Below are 23,990 nucleotides of genomic sequence, written 5' to 3'. Positions count from 1 at the left end.
TGCCCCATTTTAGAATCAAGATTCAAAAAGTTGGACAACTTTCTAATTGTCAGGCAAACTATAGTCCAAACTTTCCTATCAAGGGTCTAAACCCTGGCATCTGGCTTGATTATGGATCTAATATAATGTTTACTTTAGAAGCTTTAAATAATTGATAGGGCTACTTAAATTTGGTCTGAGTACTTACTTGCTGAAAAGTAGTATAGTGATTTGATTCTGAATCTGGACATCAATATGCCTGGGATCACTTAGGAACATGCGGTAAAAGACTTAAACCTAATTTACACTATTGCCGAAGGCAGCCTGTATACACAGCCCCACTTTTTTGGTGATACACAATCCGCATTTTGGACACCAGGAGGTGCCCTTTTCCATACAACATTTTTCTCCTCTGCTACTCACTGCATAACTTTTTCTTTTTTTAAAAAAAAGATTTCTGCAGTGCTTCTGCCCTCCTTTAAAAAAAAAAGAGGGCATAAAACTTTCTTTGCCCATCTTACTATTCAGTGTGTGCCTTGCAGACAAGGTTACTCCAAAGCAGCTCTGTAATCCTTCACTGAAATAGGCTTTATTGATTGCTCTGGTCTATTGTTCCCTTTTCAAGTCCCCAAGTTCAAGTTCATCCTGGTGTTACATCATGTCTGGTTGCTAGGAGCAACCAGACAGACCCAGACGTGACTATCATTAGCAAGAAACACAGGGCTCTCCTCCCACCAACCTTCCAGGGGCTCTGACGTAGCTGGCCCACTGCAAACACATTGAAGTATTTATTCAGCCTAATTTATGACCTACCCAGAAAGCAAGACACCCCCCCCACTCCAAAACCCAATGCTGTTGTATATTTAATTAATCGGCCTCTCTCTGGCACTTGGGAAAGTTAGACAAAGGGCTAATTATTGTGTTGCACTCCCCCCCACACTTTTCTTTTGGCGGGGAGGGGGTAGCAGGGAGGAGGAGTTGACTATCTGCATGGGAAAGAAAACTTTAGAAGGCTCATGCTAATCGAAATGTCTCCTCATAAACACCTTTCTCCCTCTTTTTGCCCCACTGACACTTCATGAAATGCTTAGCTGCTTAAGGGAATGGGGGGGGTGGAGGAGGAAGAGGAGGAAGAGGAGGAGGAGGAGAAAACCCTGATGTGAATGTAACTCCTTCAGAGTTGGTATGCAGTAACACAAATCAACTCATGACATGTTTAAATTTAAATGCTAACCACACACTCCGAGAGTTACTTTAAAGGTTAGTTTTTAATCAATAGAAGTTGCTGACTCGGGAGTTTTGAGCGGCGCACTGCAGCTCTTTGTGCCTTTGTCGAAGCCTTAAGGCTTTCAAACTTTTTCTTTCATTTTTTTTAAAGATGATTTTAGCGGTGATTTGCAGACAGAGTGCTATTGTGTTCTTGGCAAGCAACATGTCAATAAAGGCGCAGAGTCGCCCTGCACTGGAGGTGTCAACATGACACCTGCAGGCACCAATCACACCTGAGACAACAGGGGAACAACATTAACTCTTTGCGGATCAAACCAGATGGTCACAATGCAATTACAACCCAATTTAGGCTTCTGCAAATGGCACAGTGTCATATATACTCACATGCTTTTATTAGATTCAGCCTATGTATCCTTAATTTTAACTACCTCTCTCAAGCTAATAACAAATTAATTAATAGTTAATCAAAGTAGTACTTCTGCAGTGTTCCATTATTCTTTTGGTGTGTTTCCCCCCCCCCACTTTCCTTTTGGATCAAAAGTTTACATGCGCATTTCAAAGGCAAATGATCCTTTTGATGAACTTTCATTATTGGAGAAGCAAGGTTAACAGTGTGTGCTTGTGGTGTGCCAAGAGATTTATATATTTATATTCCATGAAATTTCCAACTGTTTTGGTGTATTATATAGCTGCAATCTAAGTTCCTTACAAAAAAAGAAGAAAGAAATTCCACTATATTACTTTTAATCTGTTTTTATAAGCTCTCTCAGGAACTGCCCAGATCTATACTTGCTCTTAGAAATCCTTTGTATTGGATACTCCCAGGATGCTGCCTGAGCTGGCATGCAGACATTTTGTCTGCCTGCACCCAGAGCTATTGCAATTCTGTACAGTCCATAAAATGGATTTCACCGCCCTTTCCCAAATGTTCAAGGTGAAACATCAAAAAGAATTCTGCAGCCCGGTACAAGATCTTAGCTTTCCTTTCTCCAGTCAAATGAAGAAGTAATCTCATCATGTTCAAAAGTGCTGACTAAGGATTTAATAAAGTGCCTGCAGATGTGTGTCATCTCTAAGGTATTCAACTCATGTAATGCAAAACAGTTCTACACTGAATGCACTTTATAAAATTCCATTTAACCATTGCTGAGCTCTGTTTTAATGTCCTCTAAGGAGTATTAGCATACTCCCCCCTCCTTAATTTACAGCACAATGAAAGTTGAGACCCTATACAGTACTGACAGTATCCTGAAATCATCATAGTTGTAAGATTTTATGAACCATAAACAATATCTTTTGGACTGAATCCTAAGCAGAGAGCCTGAAGTGGCGATGCCATTACTTGGAGAATGTCAGCTTATATCTAATGCTGATGGGAAAGGAAACTTTTATAAAGAAAAGAAAAGAAATTCAAATAAAGTTTAAGAATCACCACAACTTAAAATAATAACAAAATATGGACGTATGTATCTTGCAGGTTTTGGCTGTGCTATCAGTATAGAAAATACTTCAAAAGATAATTAAAATCATATCACCACCTTTTGCTGCTTGGCTAAAAATCCAACCAAGCTCTGTGAAAAAGTTTTTTTTTTATCAGTATATTTTAAAAAGGTGATATTAGGGGGAAAAACTGTAGGAAAACAGATTTTTTAGGGGGGGGGATTTTTCCAAACACAATAGCCTCATCCCCAAAGTACATGTATTCTACCATATTACTGTCATTCCGAACATTAAATATGTCCCATTTCAAATGAGGTTTCAAGAACTGATTCTGATTTGATATTAATTCTGAATCTAAGCATTTATTATTATGCTTTTCCCCCCTTTGACTTGATGCTTCATGCTGTCAGAACTTTTTGGGATGGGTTATTAATATTATAAAATAAACAAAGAAATAAACTTATTGTGCATTTTTTTCCAGTGCAAATGAATCAAAAACTTTATGAAGACAATGCTGCTGAAGTATATTGTTTTTATATCTATCTCTCATTAATATTATCACTATATTGCATGCTAGTTAGCCAAAGGCCATTGGGTTAATTCATATCTGAGTTGACATTTTAATTTGTGTCTTTTTGGAACACAGATCTTAAACCTGAATGTGCGAAGTAAATTTTTCAGAAGTGAACCAAAAGGAGTTCAGATGCAACACATCAGGAAAGATTGCTAAGAATGGTAAACAGCTAGTTTGTCACATATTTATGGCCTACATTTTTCCTGTGGTATTATATATATTTAATTTATTAATTGACCATCTCAGGCACAGAGGGACTTGATACAGCTTACTTAATAGTAATAATTTAAAAATAAACAAAAAAAGAATCATCAAGAGTATGTAGTGCATATAAAATCAATGAATCAATCAACCAATTGTGAGGAAGGAGGAAAACACAAATATACCTTGCCCACCAAACTACCACATGGGAGCTGGCCACCCCATCCTATTGCAGGAGGGCACATTAATGATTTAAAATGATTTTATTGTATTATTTTGTTTTGAGTTCTTGTAGGAAGAAATGATAAACAGGGTGTCTAAAAATAAGAATAATATAATATATTCATTAAAATGATATGGAAACGAAATAGCCAATGTAGCAAATAATTTACTTATAATAAATAAGTAATTCATTAGCATGTGTAAATGTTGCAAGCTTCTCTTGTAAAAGTTCACATTTAAGAGTTTCGATCTTGTCTTTTAATTTTGTTCCCCTTAAATTCTTATTTCAAAATTTTGACTTTGTGGATGAAAAGTCTTTAACAGAAAGACTGTAGAACTCCAATAAATGACTGTTTAAAGAGGAAAGTCACAAGCAAATACAGACATGCATGTTATATCCCCACACAGACACATCTTTGAACTGTCCATTTGTACAGGCTGAATATCTTTTAATCACATGTTGGGGTTCTGCTTTATTATAATTTTTACTGAGATATTTGTAATGAGCTACTGACGCCTCTTCTTAAAACATTATCGGGTCAGACAGAATTCTATGCAGGGTTTTGTGGGTTTTTTGGCAGATAAAAATCCCAAGATAATTCTTGCTGTAGCAAAGTTGTATTTGTAGCCTGTAGACTTTGTGTGCTGTTGACAGCAAGAATTTGTGTGCTGTTGACAGCAAAGCAGGCTAACCCCGAATACACTTTTATTATGTATGCTATTGTATTTTGTATTGCACATTTTATTTTCTTCTGCATAATCAGAGTCTTTAATGATAAAGGAGTTAAATGAGATACTGAATAGCTAACAGAGATTAAAAGAATAGAACAATTAAAACAAAATTCCAATGGTATTACTGGGTTTAGTACCAATACTGCTACTGGCATTTCATGGTGACAGTATAGCTAACAATTTTTGTCTTAATAATACATCATTTTCTGTTAAGGTGCATGGAGAAAAAACTATCAAAAATAAATTATAAAGAAGGGAGGATTTTACCAAACTGGGTAAAATAGGCTTTAAATACTTTGATCTGAGCTGGCAAGGACTAAGAAGAAATTTTTGAAATTATGAAAAACAGTGTTAGAAAAAAGTGGAAAAAGGTCAACTTACATAGAGGTTTGAAAACTTGTAACATTGTTCATACTTTTAATAATTCTATTTAAAATACATTGTGGACTTGTAAAGGACAGAAAACTGAGCAATCATAACAAAGAAAAACTAGAGCTGGTTCTGCATGAGGAAACACTATAGTGATGTTTTGAAGGAAAAAATCAGTTGTATATAAAATTATACAAAGTTTTCATCTCCTTAGAATATTAGAATTCAGGATCATTAATTGATTCAGAACAACACAATACTTACTTTTACTGATTTATTTTACCAATTTAAATTAAATTTGTGGCAGTCAGATAGGGTGATGGTAACCTATTTGGATGTTTTTTCAAGGGAGCAATAATGATGGAGAATCAAGCTATCGTTATCTATCACCTCCAATGGCTATACAGTATATTTTCAAAGACAGTATTGTCTTAACTACAACTTGCTACAGGGCAACTGTGGAAAAAAAGCAAATTTATCTTCCTCATATCCTACTTGTGAGTTTTGTGGGTATATTTGATTGGCCAGCAGCACAGTCAATATTTTTGTCCCTTCTTCTCTTCTTCTGTAAGTAAAACAAAATATGCCAATGCTGATTATCTGAGATGGAAGCATATAGCTTCTTCCTATCCTAGGTACCTAACATAGGATATTTTATTTTCAATCCAGAAAAAAGAGAAAGAAAGGAACTTCAGTAATAAAGGGACAACTAAGCATATAGAAAGGAATGGCTCTAACATATAAACATTTATTCAATGTTATACTAAAGCAAGCAAGCAAACAAACGAACGTAAGAACTACCTCAGCTCATAGTACTTTCAATAAATTAGTACTGAATGATATTCTTCTTCTGTGAGTTAAGAAATCTTTTTTCAGTTACATCTAGTTTAGGTTGAACTGCAAAATTTTAAAAATTTTGCTTTTCTTTCTCTGAGGCACATTGAAACCCTTTTGCAAAACTTGCATAGCAATTATTTCTATGGATTCCAGGCTTCTGAACATTAAACAGAATGAGCAATTGATCCAGAAAGTTTGCCATGTACAAAGTATAATTCAAAAGAACGAATTCCTTATTCCTGAAAACAGAAGACTTAGTTCAAAGGGTGGTTTAACAGCACTACAGCCACAAGTAGTGTCAGAGTAATATAATACAAAATAATCGGTGAGAAACCTTGAAATGTAATCCAAGCAAGCAAGACAGATTGCTAGTTTGAGTATGATACATAAATTATGGATAAGAATACATGATCTAAATTAGATCTATTGAAAAAATAGTTTCACCTTCTTCTGCTTCCAAGGCAAAAAAAATGTCAGTGTATTTTTTTTTAAAGAATAAGATTAATGTTCTTATTTTTGTAACGTCTTTGAAGGGAAAAAAATCATGTTTCTGAATACGGCAATTAAAAGTTTTATTTATTATCCCATTTGTTTCAAATTAACATCCTCAACTTTCAAGGTCACACACATTCAAACACAAATTTAGACTTTGCTAATGGAGAGGAAGGAAGTATAAAAAGAAAAGAGAAAGTAGTCAAGCAAACAAGAGAAAGAAACAATCCCATTCTCATGTTATTATAAGAGGGTAGCATAGTACATAGATCAGAGGGTTTTAAAAAAACTACAAACCCCCACTGTACACAAAGCACAGGAAAATGTGAAGAAAAAAAAGAGAAAAACTAAAAGCAGCTTAGGGATGTGTTAACTCTGCCATTCTGTCGGCTTAAAGAGTATTTTATGCTTGATCAACAGCTCCCTTTTATTATGCTTTTCTTTCATTCATTCAAGACATCAAAGCAGTGAACCACCAGTGTACCTGATCTACTTCGAAGAACTAGTAAGGGTATTCTAAAGAAATGGGAAGATTGGAAGCCAGACACCCCTGCAGACAAGCCAGTTCAAAGGGAGTATCTCAACAATGATTACATTTTGTAAATCTTTTTTTCCCAGGAAAGGCAGCTTATTTCCTCCTTTTTCATGAAAAAAGAAAAAAAGATTGTACCCATTAAAGTAAGCCTGTGAAATGAAAGTTACTTAAGAATTGAAGTACAGCAAGACGATTAGGTGGAAAGAAATATTCAGTCTTTTAGAGACTTCCAAAGTATTGCATCCTGTATTTTAATACGAGACATAAAATTCCCTTACAATGATATAATTCCTTCACCATTCTAAAAACACACATATAAATGGATTGTTTCCTGCTCATATTATATTAGACATCACCATCCCAAAACAAACCAGTATTCTTAGTTTAAATTACAGTCTAGCCAATGGACATTTTAAATATCTGCATTGGTTTCTCCATTGGAAGGTTTACATGCATGGTAAACTAACCAGAATTTCCATTAAATTGGAAGAGGAAAATGTGCTAGTACCAAGTGGTTTTGTGGGTCCATTCTTCTGTTTAACGAAAAGCTACATATGTAGTCTTCCTCTGACTGAGACAGAGGAAAAAATAGAAGACACTATTAAATATGTAACATGATGGACCATTGATAATGTACAGAGGGGAAAAGAAGGATAGAAAATTAACATTCTTTTATATGACAGTGCCTGCTATAAGCCTGCATTTATGAACCTTGGACTTGAAAAGAGTCCTAAGCAAAAAAACACACAACCTTCTTTAAAATATTGTAATTTTCATACTAATCAAAAATTGATTCAAACTAAAGTGCGGTATACTAATGATAAATAACAGATAGCATTTCATTCTAAAACTTTGGTGACAGTTTAAGTTGCAGTTTGTATTGTCATCTATATGTTTACACAGGCATGAAAAGGGGGGGACCCCCACCCAGGTGCTTTCCTGAAAATTGGGGCTACAGAGTGAACTCTTTTTATCTGGTTAACACCATTTTTGCAACAGGCCTGTATTTTGAGTTAAAATAGTTTTCTGCTGAATCCAGCAATACTTTGAATGCCCAGTTCCACTGGAACACATTCATAGGTTGAGATATAAACTGCATACAATTCTCCCTGGGAGTCTACAGCTATTCTTCATTTACATGTGATTTCCCCGAACTCCTCTTGTGCTAGCTTGCACTGTTTCCAGGGCACAGAAAAGGAATGTTCTGCAGCTACAGCCTACAGTCCTTTGTCAGCCATCTGAGACCCACAGGCACAAGTTTGAAGTTGGAGCATACATTTTTCTCATAACTGGAGAAAAGAGCAAAGGAGACTGTAGGCTAGACTATATTCTCTCTCTTTCTCTCTTTACATATGGCATTACATTTAACGCACTGTTGTTTTAATGGAACATAATCTAATCTAACCTAACTGTTGGCATATATTTTTATCCTTTTTGTTCATTTTACCTTCCACTTTTTTGCAAACTCCTTAATAAGCCCATTCTCAAGACTGTACTTGTAGTTTTATTCAAGGAGAATCATAGCCAGGCTCCAGAATAAAATAAATCCAATCTTACTATATATACTAGGAATAACAAATAGAATAAAGTATTCTACTCTTCTTTTCTAAATGATTGCTAAATACAATTAAAATATATTAATTGTCTCCAGGATTATTATTTTTTGGTTAGTAGCTTCTCTCCATCTGGTCTCTGACCCACTTGTTGGACTTGGGTAGAGTTAAATATATTAGCCAAAAACAGAAAGCAATTCTCAAAGTATGCATTGCTGCAGAAAGCTAGCATTTTGTTACAATCAGCAGTTTTGAAAGTGGCACAATAAGAGTATCACCTTCAAAGAAGGAAGGGGATGGCATTATTCCCATGACAATATTGATGCAAAGCATTGTACATTTAATTGGAAGTGATAGTAAATATATCTCTTCTTCAAGTTAAAGTAAATAAATACTTCCCAGTGCTTTTTTTGTAAAAGAAAAAGGTGCCGGAACTCACACATGTCATACAACCTGCCTTGCCTAACCTACAAGGTTCCATCCAAAAAAGGTGCCGGAACTCCGTTCTGAGCGTTCTATGAGAAAAAAAGCCCTGATACTTCCATATAATTGGACCTCCGTGTCCTTTAGACTGAAAGATTTCCTATGGTGGCCTGGCTTAATACTATCTGGTGAGATGGTAGGATTATGAGAAAGCAGAAACAGAAACTAACCAGATGCAACTACAAGTTCCATCACACATTTCATTTTTAGAGTTCAACTAAGGAATATTTTAGATGTAAGCCTCAAAGCCATTTTTGTGGCCCTGAACTACATGGACAAAAGCAATGTTAAACTGCAGCCAAAGCTTGCCTGCTCCTACAAACTGTGAACATACTTGGGAATATCTGAAGGACTATGCAAATCCTTCAAAAGGAAAATATACCGCAAAGCACGCAAAAATCTCATGAATCATTAAAGCAACTGCACATGTTTTCTAGGCTTGGGTAGCTGTTTAGGAAGCTCCTCCACGATGTCCATATTGCTCCCAACAATCTGGGTCCTCATTTTACTGACCTTGGAAGGATGGAAGGCTAAGTCAACCTTAAGCCAGTAAGAATAGAACTGCAGGAAGCCAGCAGTCAGCAGAAATAGCCTGCAATGCTGCATTCTAACCACTGCACCACCACAGCTCATATGTAGCAAAATGTATGCAACAAACTTTTGTATACTATATGAATGGCTTCCCTATTCACTTTTTCTATTATCATTGTCACTTCATGAACAAGGGATTTCAAATGAATCTCTTTTAATGAATAAATTTTGCATTCAGGCCTCCCAGTAGTTTTAAAAAGTGAAAAAAGTATTGTTGTACTAAAAGAGCTTGAATAAAAGCATTATGTGACAGCCGTAAGAGGAACAAAATAGGTATGTTTAATAAAATGTTTTCTCTATAAACAAACACGAGGAAAATAAATAAATAAATGGAAAAAGGATGCCACAGTCCCAAATAGAGAAACATTCTTCATGTAACATATTTCCAAAATCTTTTTTTATTGACAGTCCTAAAATGGTACTATGAAGAAATAAGGAATTCAAATCACAATATTTGGGTTTATGGATATTGTATATTGCCCACTTGTTTTATCTCATTTTTATCTTTTTTTTTGCTTAAACATCTTGATTGATGAAAAGGTGGAATATAAAAAAATAAGCAAGATAATTCAGCAGATAGTGTTACACTGCTAAATACACAAATGACACTGTTTTTAACACTTCTTGCATCTGTAGTCCTGCCAAGTCTTGCCTGCCCCCATTAGCTATGTACTCCTAGAAAGTTTTTGAAATATGTCAATGCAGCAAAAGTTATCTTGAAAGCCAAGTATCAGCTGGAAGAAAAATAACACCATGAAAGTGTTAATGCAGTTATCATCCATGTACAATTATGGCAATCTAGATTGCCATGGCTGATACTTCTAAAGTGAATTTAAACAAAAAATACTAAAATAAAAATAAATCTCATAATTATATAAAATACTTTTTATGACACAGGACTATGTTGAAAGTACAAGGAGCCTGGAAAAAGGGTTCCATGTATTCTTTTTATACAACAAAGCAATATTTGCAGTGGTGCATGAAATTTTGTGAACCTATTTGAATTTTCAATATTTCTACCTAAAATATAATCTATTTTTTCCAATAAATAAATGAACAAGTTTAATGTTACTGACTTATCTGAATTTCTTAATCCAGTTTTAAAATTGGTTGGAAAACAAATTAAGTTTTTAGGTCATATTTATGCAGAAAATTGAAAATTCAAAAAGGTTCACAAACTTTTAACTACCACTGTATTTTGTGAAGGCTTTTTGATAGGAGATATTTATGATCTCTGAGATTTTAATGGCTGTCGTATAATAAATACTTCTGATCGTTTTTTAAATAATGACAATGAGAATGTTTCTATTTTCAGTTTGGAATTAAGTTAAATATGTTTTATCAAATTTCTGACTTAGAACAAAACCCTTTACATCATGTTTAGATTATTTTTTGTAAATAACCAAAAGATGGGGGTGGGGGATTCCCTTTAAGCATAAAATTACCTTTTGCTTTATTTACAATATAATTCCATTTTAGCATAAAATTAACTTGTAGTTTATTTCACTGCTTCTAACTGGATGAAAGCCATGTGATTAGTCCAAACATTTATGATTTCTGGGTCCAACATTCCCAGCCTACTTAATTTTGTCTAGACAGCAGTAATATGAAAAGTTTTCAGAGAGATCTATATTTATATTTAAGGCATATATGTGTCACACTAAAATGCAGTAAGTTTTTGACCTGAATAGAAATAAATGGCTACAGAAAACCACCCCACTGTCTCTTGTTTCAAAAGGGTATTTTGGCTGGAATTTCCTTGGACAGGATGAAAAGATTTTTGTTCTAGAGTAAATTAAAATTATTTTAATTTATAATTGACCTAGCATTGTAATATACGGTAAGTTGTAAATAACGATCAACTGTTTAACACACAATATATTTCTTTACATTCCGCTATAGCTTCAAAATTTTATTAAAAATCAGATTCTGATTATGTGCTTTGTTCTAATATGTAGCATATTAATCAAGAGTCTAGTAATTTTATTACTGAGATCTATTCTTGTCAATATGCAGATCTTTGAAAATCAACAAATAGAATATTAATTCAGCACTTATTGTACTTCACAATATTGAAATAAAATACTGTATTTTAGTTTTGTAACTGAAATTTGAAACATACGATTTTGTGATCACTCCAGCTCATTACACATACCAGCACGTAAGAAGTGACGTGAACCTGGTCAAGTGGGGCTTATCACAGTCCCATTAATTGGCAGCCTCCACATAGTTCACTTTTATTTAATAATTAAGACTTGAGCACAAGAAAGTGATTTCAACACAGAGTAGTAATCAAAGAAATTAATTAATCTGAGCCCCATTAAAATCATGCAATATAAGTACTTAACTGTATAGTTCAGGGGTAGGCAACCTTGGCTCTTTTATGACTCGTGGACTTCAACTCCCAGAATTCCTGAGCCAGCTGTGTCCACGAGTCATAAAAGAGCCAAGGTTGCCTCCCCCTGGTATAGTTAAATGGAATTTAGGCATACAGAATTTCTTTTGGATTCTGCTGTCTTCATCTTTTGCAATCAAGTGCCCTACTATGCTTCCAAGTTTATTTTTGGCCCTAAACAATTGCTTGAATAATGTGACTCCTTATTCACTGAAGATAAATGCTTTGGAATCGTTCAAAGATAATAAATATGGTTGCCACCACAGTGTTTTTACAAGATTAGTTTTTAGGCTATAACTACACTTGTGGTTTCTGCTTGCCAGGAAACTGGGTATTTTGACCTTTGTCCTTATGATGAAACATGAAAGTTACATAGTTTGCTTGGCAATTTAGTCTGAAGCAAACTAAAAGAGCTGATTTCTTTTTCCTTCTAAAAAGAATTCATTGTAAGAATGAACTTTTATGCATGGAAGTTAACAGTATAAACGAATAGCAGAATCCCAATTGTACAGCATTTTTCATTTCATAATATGTAATTTCTAGGGCGTCACATTCATTTTCTTTACATCCACGGCTGATCACACAGATGGGCTGTGTCAGACAAGGAAATGTAACTTAATGATACCTTTTAACAACCATCAAAGAAGGGTAGGGCCTCCCAAATTATGCCAAACCAAACTACTATGATGTAATTGGGGCTTTCCAGTACCGCAATAGGTATGTCATATATGCGCTCTTAACTGTTACAATTAATAATGCAGTAAGAGCTCATAAACAAAAGCAAAGCACTCTTAACTGTGTAGACAAAACAAAAGCTGTACAATAAGAAAAAAGAAGATGAAGAGAAAAAAAACAACAATTTTTTATGTGGACATGTTCTTGGTTTCCATTCTGCTGTTGTAACAATTACTGTACTAGCTCCTCTGACAGAGTCAATAAATCGATTGGGATCTAATGCAGCTGCAAGGGAGGTTAATCCAATACATCGTCATCTGCTGTGAAGGTTGTTGGGAGAGGTAGAAGCAGAGAGCAGGAAATCAGTAAGGAAAAATAAAGGTGAAAGAAGACCTAAGAGCATTTTAGGGTCTGCCTTACATGGAAACAATGTTTGCAAAGGGACAGGTTGGAGGAAGGTTGCTTCTGCACCGGAGAAATGTATAAACACAGAGCATTATAAATTCTGTAGTGCTGTAATAAGTACAATTAGCAGCTCAGGTTTGTGTGTGTGTGTGTATGCATGTATATGTATATGTATGTGTGCGTGTATATATGTGTGTGTGTGTGTGTGTGTGTGTGTGTGTAAGTTTTCGTAGATTTTCACGGGTACAGGTATGTAGGTCTTGGCGTATTCGGGTCTTTTCCCGTGTAAGCCAAGACACTATCAATCTTACACGGGAAAAGACCCGAATACGCCAAGACCTACACACACACACACAAACACACACAGACACACAGACACAGACACACACACACACACACACATATATTCTCTAAGGGACTTTAAAAATTAGCTCCGTTTATCAAAGGTATACACTGCATTTTTTCTTTTTAACTTTCCCACTATATATGTGTTTAATGGCACGAAAATTGACTAACTTCAAAATAAACCAAGATTTTTTAACAAACATTATAATCCATCCAAAAGACTTCTTCTTATAATAAATTATTACCTACATGATCATCATATTGACTGTACTATTAGGTGAACCTATGTAAAGACCATTGGAGTGGCTGTCAGAGATTCAGATTAAATTGATATTTGAGGTTCTCAGTCTGGCAGTTTTACTTTTCAACATGCTGAATAACTAGTGCTAAGAAGCAGGTTAGGAGCAATACAGAAAAAACAGAACAATGCTTTTTTGTGCCACGTAGTTATCCATGACTACCTGGTCCTTTTTTTTTACTTTCTGCAGTCTTGTTAAGAATCAACCTTTATTATATTAATTCTTCATATGAGTGGCATCACAGTGTCTTCCATCCCTGTCTCTAATCCTCCATCAGCCAATAAGAAATGTAGCAAGTATGAAAAACAGATTTGTGACTATTTGATTACTACCTGATTTTCCTATGTTGCTCTGCCTGGGAGATGGAACTGCATGGAAGGGAGGGGCAGGAGAGGAAAGGAGGAGATTAAAGTTGTCAAAGCATTATTTTATTTATTGTGAAATCTATATTAACACATTCCTGCCATTAAATGCAAACCCAAGAGTAAATTAGAAATTCAGCTGAGAATAGGGAACCAAGTACTTCTCAATTAAATCAAACACTTAAATTATTTGCAATAGTTTTGCATAAAAAGTTGAGTGCAATAATGCAGAATTGTCTTGCTAAGTATCTGTTTATATAAAGGAAATTTATACAGTCTGCAGAAAAAATTACTTAGCAAAACAGAAATTTCTATAGCACATTTATTGTATTTACTAATTTGCTAACTTTCACAAATCAAATGAATGTTTAGAGCACCAATCTTGAAAAAAAGCCTATGTGTATAAAAACCAAACAAATAAATGACAGGTCTTATAAGTAAGTTAGAGACTTTTAAAATTAATAGATTAAAAATATAAGATTTAGCACAACTGTTTTTAGAAAGCTATACTGTATATATGTGTTACAAACAGATTCCAATGAAACTGGAAATGCTCACCAATAGATGTTTTAGTGAAGGAAATTCCCAGCCAAGGTTGTAGGAAGAGATTGAAATGTACTTGTTATGTCAATGAAAACCTGATCATCCAGGTATCTAAAAATATCTAAAAGGTAGCAACCGGACCAAAATGTGTTAATTTGTTGCTCATCGAAGCAACTTCATCAGTCAAAATAAAATATTAGATAGGCAGAGAGTCAGAGAATCTTTGGAATGTACCAACTCTTGCCATACCACCTTCAAGGCTTTCTCCCCACAATGTATTGCAATACATCAATGAAGACTCAGTTTGGGTACAGTTGCCATGATTTAACCTTTTAGATACTTTTGGTCTGGATGATTGAGTATGCATTGACATATTGCAATACAGCTCGTAGAGAAACCCCTGAAGTTGGTATGGCAAGAGTTGGTACATTCCAACGACTCTCTGATTCTGCCTATCTCTTTTTTTTTTAATTTTGACTGATGAAGTTGCTTGAATGAGCAAAATGTCTCAGATTAACAAATTTTGGTCCAGTTGCCATGATTTAACCTTTTAGATAATTTCTTAATACTTTCAATAGTGTGATTCACGACTACTTTGAAATAAGGCCAATAATGGTTATTTTGACTCCCCTGTGAATCTAGCTCCTTTTCTTCCTAGGCAGGGTCAGTTTATCTGAAGCATTTTCTTCTAGACCAGGGGTGTCAAACTGCCAGCCTGTGGGCCGGAGCGTCACAGAGAAACCGCACCCATCCCATTTTCGGCAAAGGGAAAAAGTTCCGAGACGTCGTGCGACGTCACGTGACGTTGCGAGTTTGACATGCCTGTTCTAGACAGTGTTTCTTGACCTGAGCAACAGCAACTTTAAGATGTTTGGACTTCCAACTCAAAGATTCCACACACGAGAAACACTGCGGATGAGAAACACTGTTGTAGACTGATCCTGAGTCTTTGGAGAAGGGCGGGATATAAATGGAACTAAAATAAATAAATAAATAAAATTAGAGAATTGTTCTCCTTTATCAAGCAAAGCTTTATTCCCCGCTTTAAAGGAGAAACTACAGCGTGTGCATGTGTGTGTGTGTGTGTGTGTGAAGATTAATTCTATAGGAGCTGAAGACAGATGAATAGAATCAGTTTCCAAATCAAGTTTCAGAATCAGAAGCTTAAAAAACAATGAAGTTGAGCAGCAGCAACTTGGCTGACAGGATTTAAATCCTGGTTGATTACTTTCTCCTTTGCTCTGGCCTTGAAGGATAGAACTGCTTTCCTCCCAAATCCACCCCTTCACCCGTCCTGCTTATTTCCCTTTTAATTAGTAAGACCGAGGGCAGGGATTATCTCTTTCTCTTTTTAACTGTATTAGCAATGTTCTCTGAAAAACAGAATAAATAGGAAATGTTTAACAATACATAAAGCAAGGTGAGACTGCAAGTGTATGCGTAAATATAGTCAAGAAATGGATAATTTGCACAACTGATCTATCAACAGTTAAATTAACCCCAATCTATCTGAAATGAAACACATCAAAATATGAAAAATTACTATATTAAAAAAAGTAAAACTTAAGCTTTTAGCTCAAACCTAGAAGTTACTACTGTCAAAGATTTTCTGGGAGGAGCCATATTTCCAAAGATATTCATGACTAGTAACTTCTTCCCTATGCAAACTGGACACAATTTCCTTCAAATTCCAAAGATGTCATTTCTAAATTAGAAAGCAGTACCACACTGAGAAAGCAAGCACACTGACGCCCACAGTTAGAAGGACTTGCTTATAACTCTTGCTTATTTTCATTTTAGATCTTAAAAAGAGCAGGAAATAGAAATAAAGTTGTATGCTTTCCCCATGGGTCCTTCAGCACACTAGTATGATAGCAAGCAAAGCATCTATGCTGTCCCGCCTATAAGAATCACTACTCCGAATGAAAGCTGACAAGGGAAGCAAGTTTTAGCTTTCGCTTTACTGAGTGGCATGGATTAGCAGTTCCTAGAACTAATAATATGAGAGCTGGAGTTGCCATAAAGAAATCACAGCGTATCTAATATCACTTGAGTCCCTAATATTAGATATCAAAGAAAGAGAACTGACTATTTTCAGCAGATGTCTGCCGCCACAGGGTACAAATAGGATGGCATTTGTACATCTTTACAAATGTACAAACCTTTTATTTAAAAAAGGACTATTATCTTGAAAGAAAATAAAAAAGTTCAGTTACATATTAAACATTTTAATTCAGTCAAATAACACATTTACATTGTAGCTTTCCCTACATAGAAAGGCCACAGTGTAAATCTTCCCAAAAGAATCCAGCAGCTGTATTGGGCCACCACTCCCATCAGCCAACAACATTGGCTTTATAGGCAGAGAATCATAGAAGTTGTAGATCATAAACATATCTGTAAAGGGGCGAGATTGGGGAAGATCATCATAATCATTTATTGCACAAAGTGTAGGGTAAGAAGGACAATAAAGTTCAAATGTCCAGATTTTAAGATAGTAACAAAATATCATTTTCAATTGTTTTCATAATTTATAAATAAACAATTTCGTTCTTGAGAATACTAATCCTGAACATTAATGGCACCTACTATTTTTGTCTAAGTTCTGAGATTTTTTTTAAAATAAGTTTAAATAAGTTAGTCCAAAGACATTCATTTTAGAATGATTGTACTCTATCCAATCATGCTTATTTTTTGTTACTTCCTGAAACAAATAATGTACTTCTAGTGAATTTAAAGTGAGCCTGTTAAAGACTAGGCCAAAGCAGATAAAGATTGTTTTGATAGCTACTCAAAAGAATAAAATAAAACAAAACAAAACAATTGAAACCCCGTTGTGGGAATTAACACCATGGAATTATTAACAAGATATTCTTGTCCAGAAGCAGAACTGAGTTCATTGAGATGCAGTTTTAAATAAATTTGCATAGGGTTTATAAACTATTGTATAACTGGCTTCAGAACTGTAGCTTTAAACAACTCACTTTAAAACTCCTCCCAATATTAATAGAATTCCTTAGACTAAAAAAGAAATGGTTTCAATGTAAAAGTAAGTGAATTGTGTTCTTGTTACAGCCTTTGAATTAGAGGTGCTTCAAGGGAGCTGGAACTATGGAAGTACAGAAATGTACGCTGCTTTTCTGCTACTTAACCAATGGAAATAGGCCTCAAAGAGTTAAAATATTTCCCTGAATAGCTGATGTACTTTCTGTGACCTTGTGGTGCAGAGGCTTGAAATCCAACACAATTTAACCACTTCCATCTATGCAGCTATAAAGAAGAGCTCTTACTGAAGACTGCAAATGGAGAAATCACTTCAAAAGCCAACAGCGCTCTCATTCTGAGTTGTGAAAAGTATTGACTTCATCACTGAGGGCAGCTCACAGGATTTGTGAATATGATACGATATTGCCTTTTTCTATATTCTAGCTAATTGCTGCTGTTGGGTGACTATTGATTGCCTTATTGCTTAAATTGACTGTTCTTCTTTATTGTGTCCAATTGCCACAAACTAATTTAAAAAAAAAGTTCATCTCCAAAGGGTGACTAACAGTATCTTTGTAAAAATATGCTGTACCTGTAACAGGCTCAGAGACACATTGATTGTTTTGTGGATCACACTGAAAGATACACAAGCCCAGTTTTCAGGTGCAAACTGTGGCAATTAGCTGCATGGCGTATGATTGCAAAATATTGAATCTTGTTGCACTTGGTTCATGCAAGGCAATCTCTATTTGAGATCTGGCGATGATCCTTAAACTAGGAGAGAGATTATTCAGTATGTTATCCAATAGTTGATGACAAGGTCCACAACTTGGTTGTGAGCTGTTCTACACAAGCAACTCTTCACATTGGACTGAGCATGTCCCAATGCTTAATTATTATTTAAAAATTATAATTGCCAAATAAAACCAGCACTCTCTTGTTCTTGACTTTTAAAACACTGCACAGGAAAATTTTTATAAATAATGCAACTGATTCTTTTCTTTCTTCACAATTATGGCATGTTAAGTTATCGATATGGCAACCATAAGGACAAACCTGAAAAGGGACCGTCTGAAAGAAAGGCATATGGATAAACAAATGTAATCATTTAAATCACTTTGCTTTACAAAGGAAAATTCAAGAGCAAAACCAGGAAAGACTAATAAAATGCGCATTTTAATAAAAACATCTAAAATTATACAGTATACATAAATTTGTTTTAAAAAGTTAATTTCAATTTCTGTATTTTTCATAGGAATGCAAAAGATTGTCCATTAAGTGGTATCATTTGTACAATAAAAGTCAAATGAGCTAAACATCACTAAGGTTAAATTAATATTGATTGAACCCAGGATGATGGTCCAGGGATTTTTTTTTATTTTAAAAATTGTGTTCTATGCTAAGAAACAAGTCTTTGAAGGCAATTTTTAATCTTATCTTTTCTGAAGGAACTGTGTTCTCTAAGCTACAAAGGATATTATTCATATTTTTGGGATTTTCTTCTTTTCTCCATTTGTAGAATCCCAATAATCTGTTATTTGTTTTCAATAGTATGCTGAATATTATTAAGTAATATAACTGAACACCTCTTGAGAGATAGCAAATAAAGTAAGTTTAACTTTGGTTCCATATTATTAGGTTCTAAATAAAAGTAAGTTATTCCTTAGATACAGTATTTTTTTATTTTTTTTTTAAAGAAGACCTTAGAATGTGAGGTCATTTAGAAAAGTTTTAACTTTGCCCCCTTGCTTTGATTGAATTTAATAGTATCCATTCAGCCTTTCTCATATACTACAGGTATAAGTCTTTTAGTTCTAGTTGGTGCTTTTTCTTCGTGATAAAGCAGGTCAAGGGTTGTGGCTAATCTAGAACAAAATTACTCCAGCCAAGGACATACGACCTTTTTACAGCTGGAAGCTGCACTTAGCATTTGAGTGGTACACCAAAGTCTGTGCACTGCAAAATATGTGAGCAATGAATTTGGCAAGATCAGGACAGTAAGCACTTAATTAACAAATGTGCTTATGTATTGGATAGACATGCCCACTTTCAGTTATCCGTTTCTTAACTAGACTAATGGTGCAAGGCTAAAGGTATCTGCTCAACAGTAGCTTCAACGAGAACTACTTTATCAGTCATTATGAACTCACAGAATAAAGGGCTAATGGAATTAGGATAATCAATACATTCTCTGCATCGGCTGCATGGACCAAAAAAGGAGTGTTTCAGTCAGGTCAGAAGTATTTGCTTTCCATGAGACTTTTTACTCCCCTCATGAGCTAAATATCATGGCGACCTACACAGCACGCTAGCAGCATTCCACATTTAATTAGGTGCCATTCTTACTGAAGATATTAATCTCATTTAAGCATAGGCAATTCATAACATACTGCAGCTTTTACAATTCCATACAGTGGTCAAATTGTTACAGGTTACAGATATATTAGAAAATATCAGATGCCACTCTTCAGGATGAATGCATTTTAGAAGAGCTGTTTGTGGCTTGTTTGGTTTTTTTAAAACCATTGAACAAGCATAGCAAGGTGGATGGTTTGTTTGAAATTGCATGCTTTTCTCTGCAATGGAGAAATCACGCATCTCAAGCATGCAGTATAATATGATTGCCTATTTCATTCTGGATTCTTTGCTCTATGGCATTCAATGTATTTTTGATCCACACAGTGATCAAAGCCTTTAGCAACTGCCTTGAATATTATCTATCCTGATTGGAGATTAACTGAACTGACAAACTTACACTCTAATATTAAACATATGAACAAAAAGTATGTTCCACTTATTTGGACTATTTCCAGAGTAACTATGTCTGACTTTGGCTAAAGTCAAAGCAAATAAAGCAGGATCAGATCTTGTTAACATTTGGGAGACCAGTAGAAAATCCAAGGGCTGTTGCCTTTTAGCAGGTGTTAAAGCTGATTCACAGGAGACTTTCCTTTTTTCTTTTCAGCTTATCATATGGAAAATTAGATTTAAATTTGAATTAATTGGTAAATACAGTTGCTAATTGCCAAAATTGGACTGGACTTTCTACTTGCAGTTACATGAAATGCATATAAGGCACAGCATTTCTTATAATGTTTGTCATGTGATGTCAGTGCACAGAATGAAACATTAAAAATATCCTGAGCTGAAAGTACAGGTAGTCCTCGACTTACAATTACAATTGAGCCCCAAATTTATGTTGCTAGGCGAAATATTTGTTAAGTGAGTTTTGACCCATTTTACGAATTTTCTTGCCACCGTTGTTAAGTGAATCATTGTAGTTGTTAAGTTAGTAACACGATTGTTAAGTGAACCTGGCTTTCCCATTGATTTGGCTTGTCAGGTCACAAAAGGGGAATCACATGAGCCCGGGACACTGCAACCGTCATAACTATGAGTCAGTTGCCAAGCATCTGAATTTTGATCACGTGACCAAGGGAAAGCTGCAACAGTCATAAGTGTGAAAAATGGCCATAAGTCACTTTTTCAGTGCCTTTATAACTTTGAATGGTCACTAAATTAACTGCTGTAAGTCGAGGACTACCTGTAGTCATTTGACTATCTTTACAGCAGAAGATTGTCAGAAAAGAAAGAGGAAATAACTATCTGTGGGGGGGGGGGAAACCACACTATTGCTGTGAGAATTTCTCAAAAAAAAAACAACCTGCCAGAAGTGACATTTCACTAATATTCAAACTGTGAAGATGAACTGACTGATGGAGAGACACAAATCACTTGCCAAAGCAACACTAAAGAACAACAAAGTTGTTAACAAACAGCATGACAAACAGAATGGAAGTTGAAAGCATCCCACCTGTGTCTGTTGAGGGATATTTACAAAGCTTGGATCCCGTGGTCCAACACTGACGAATCGATTTGCAGGGGAGGTGCTGGGTGTTGAATAGGCTGTGAAGGGAAGGGACACATGCGTTCAGGAAGCAGCACTAGATCACAAACAAACAACAACAACAACAACACTGATCTCAGAGCCACCCAAACAAATGTTGAATATGAAAATGGAGTCACATTGTAAGGCTCAAGAATCTGACTTAGGACAACTGGATTTTGAAAGATGGAGAAATAAATATGGACATCAGTGGGCAACGGAAGAGTATCTTGCTTTTTAATGTCAACTAAAGCTATGTATTTGGAGCTAAGCATGGAAAGTTAATTCAAACTGCTTTTGTTGTACAAACATCCCTAGGCAAGAAGTCTTGGGGACTGCAGTAATATGTTTGAGTGACCAGTGCTTTAAATTAGTCTAAGTTCAGAACAAGTTGTGAATTGCTTATGTTCAAAAGTAATAAGATGAATGGCTCATAAGCATAATACAATAAATTGTGAGTGTGTTTCTTAAATAGGCACGTATAGAAAACGGCATTTACGTAAAGCTATTATCCTTACTAGTGAATTTTGGCTCCATTACTGGCAATTTTTTAAATTTAAAAAATGCAAATATTCCTGGCTCTCTAATTATTATTGCACATGATTTGGGGCTAGGACTATACTACCTCTATTATCAACCAGTTTATGATCAAAATCTGATTCACTGCAACAGGCACAGCAAATCTAAATATGGTAGTACGGAAGAAGATTGTTTCTGATTTATACAACTTTACTGACCGTATCAAGGATTCTTTTTTAAACTATGCCTATCTAGACTGCTCCAGAGTCAGAAGAACCATAAAAAGCACTGGATGCTGCATAGGTTGTTGTTTTTTTATATATCCCCATAAGTTTTGGGGAGATATATTACTTTGAAAAAAAAACACCTCAAGATACACAAGTGAAATATCAATGCTTTTGATTGTTGCCATCTTATATTCTATTCTATTGCTCTTATTTCTATATTATTATGATAATTACTGTTATAAACCTTTACTATATTATTATTCAATTTCTATATTCTATATATATTTCTATATTCAATTTCTATTAAATATTCCCTCTATACTTTATTTAATATACTTTATTTATTTAATTCTATGACTATTCTAAAGTGGGACGCGGTGGCTCAGTGGGTTAGGAAGCTGAGCTTGTCGATCAGATGGTCGGCAGTTTGGCGGGTCGAATCCCGAGTGCCGCGTAACAGAGTGAGCGCCTGTTACTCGTCCCAGCTTCTGCCAACCTAGCAGTTTGAAAGCATGTAAAAATGCAAGTAGAAAAATAGGGACCACTACGGTGGGAAGGTAACAGCGTTCCGTGCGCCTTTGGCGTCTAGTCATGCCGGCCACATGACCACGGAGACGTCCTCGGACAAGCGCTGGCTCTTCGGCTTTGAAACGGAGATGAGCACCGGCCCCTAGAGTCGGAAACGAGTAACACGCATGTGTGGGGGAACCTTTACCTTTACCTATGACTATTCTATTACAACATTGCCTCTTTACTATTACCAAGCTCTTCCACCTTCTGCGTTAATACTTCTGAGATTTCTAATGTTGTTTTTCCTTCTCTATTATTGGCCAGTATTATTATTCTCTATTATTGGCCAGTACAGGCGAGGGATGCGGTGGCTCAGTGGGTTAAGATGCTGAGCTTGTCGATCAGAAGGTCGGCAGTTTGGCGGGTCGAATCCCGAGTGCCGCGTAACAGACTGAGCGCCTGTTACTCGTCCCAGCTTCTGCCAACCTAGCAGTTCGAAAGCACGTCAAAATACAAGTAGAAAAATAGGGACCACTCCGGTGGGAAGGTAACAGCGTTCCATGCGCCTTTGGCGTCTAGTCATGCCGGCCACATGACCACGGAGACGTCCTTGGACAAGCGCTGGCTCTTCGGCTTTGGAACGGAGATGAGCACCGGCCCCTAGAGTCAGAAACGACTAGCACGCGTGTGCGGGGGAACCTTTACCTTTACCTTTATAGAGTACAGGCAGTCTTCGACTTACAACAGTTCATTTAGTGACCGTTCAAAGTGGCACTGAAAAGTGACTTATGACCGTTTTTTTCACACGTACAACCTTTGCCGCATCCCCACGGTCACGTGATCAAAATTCAGGCACCTGGCAGCTGATTCATATTTATGACAGTTGCACAGTGTCCTGGGGTCATGTGATCCCCTTTTGCGACCTTCTGACAAGCAAAGTTAATGGGGAAGTCAGATTCACTTAACACTCATGTTACTAAGTTAACCACTGTAGTGATTCACTTAACAACTTTGGTAAGAAAAGTCGTAAAATGGGTAAAAATTCACTTAACGACTGTGTCACTTAGCAGCAGAAATTTTGGGCTCAATTGTCGTTGTAAGTCGAGAACTATGTGTACTTGTACCTTTCTATGTCCCGCTTTGCTTTGCTGTGGCTCTACAATTCTTTTTCCTCTCCACAATCTACTCTCTTTTTTTCTGCTGCTTTTCTGTTTCCTGATGGCTGCAGAGCTTCTAAAGCACACATCTCCTCTGTTCTCCCTCCTGTACTTTTTTCAAGGTTGTAGCTTTATTGTCAACTCTGTTGTGTTGATACTGGGGAAAAGAAATAAATAGGAGGGGAAGAAGGTAGCCCAGTTTTTCTAAGCAGCCTTCTCTTCCACAGACTGTTGTTCTGCTAAGGGGTTGGGCAGGGGTAGGCAACCTTGGCTCTTTTATTCTGGGAGTTGAAGTCCATGAGTCATAAAAGAGCCAAGGTTGCCTACCCCTGGGCGTAACAAAATGAGAATAGACAGACCTTCTTCATGATTGTCAATTTGGGAGTTTTTCCCCCCTCTCCTCTTCCACTGATTTATCTGAGAGAAAATAGTTGAGGAACTTGA

General features: G+C 35.8%; 1 protein-coding gene across 3 annotated transcripts in view; it reads right to left on the bottom strand.

The window, feature by feature from the left end:
• NFIA (nuclear factor I A) overlaps positions 1 to 23,990 on the bottom strand; it is a 323,674-nt gene that overhangs the window by 11,109 nt on the left and 288,575 nt on the right. For 2 of the 3 annotated variants that reach the window (XM_081325217.1, XM_081325216.1), the window contains exon 10: positions 21,062 to 21,153. The exons of the other annotated variant lie outside the window; for it this stretch is intronic. In XM_081325217.1, coding sequence (XP_081181343.1) covers positions 21,062 to 21,153 — 92 coding nt within the window. The remainder of the gene's footprint in view (positions 1 to 21,061; positions 21,154 to 23,990) is intronic. 3 annotated transcript variants of the gene reach the window in all.

Source organism: Vipera berus (assembly GCF_964194415.1).
Source record: "Vipera berus genome assembly, chromosome: 3".
Taxonomy (NCBI): Eukaryota; Metazoa; Chordata; class Lepidosauria; order Squamata; family Viperidae; genus Vipera; species Vipera berus.
The sequence above is the reverse complement of the archived record's forward strand: the minus strand, read 5'-3'. Positions and strand labels throughout refer to the sequence as shown.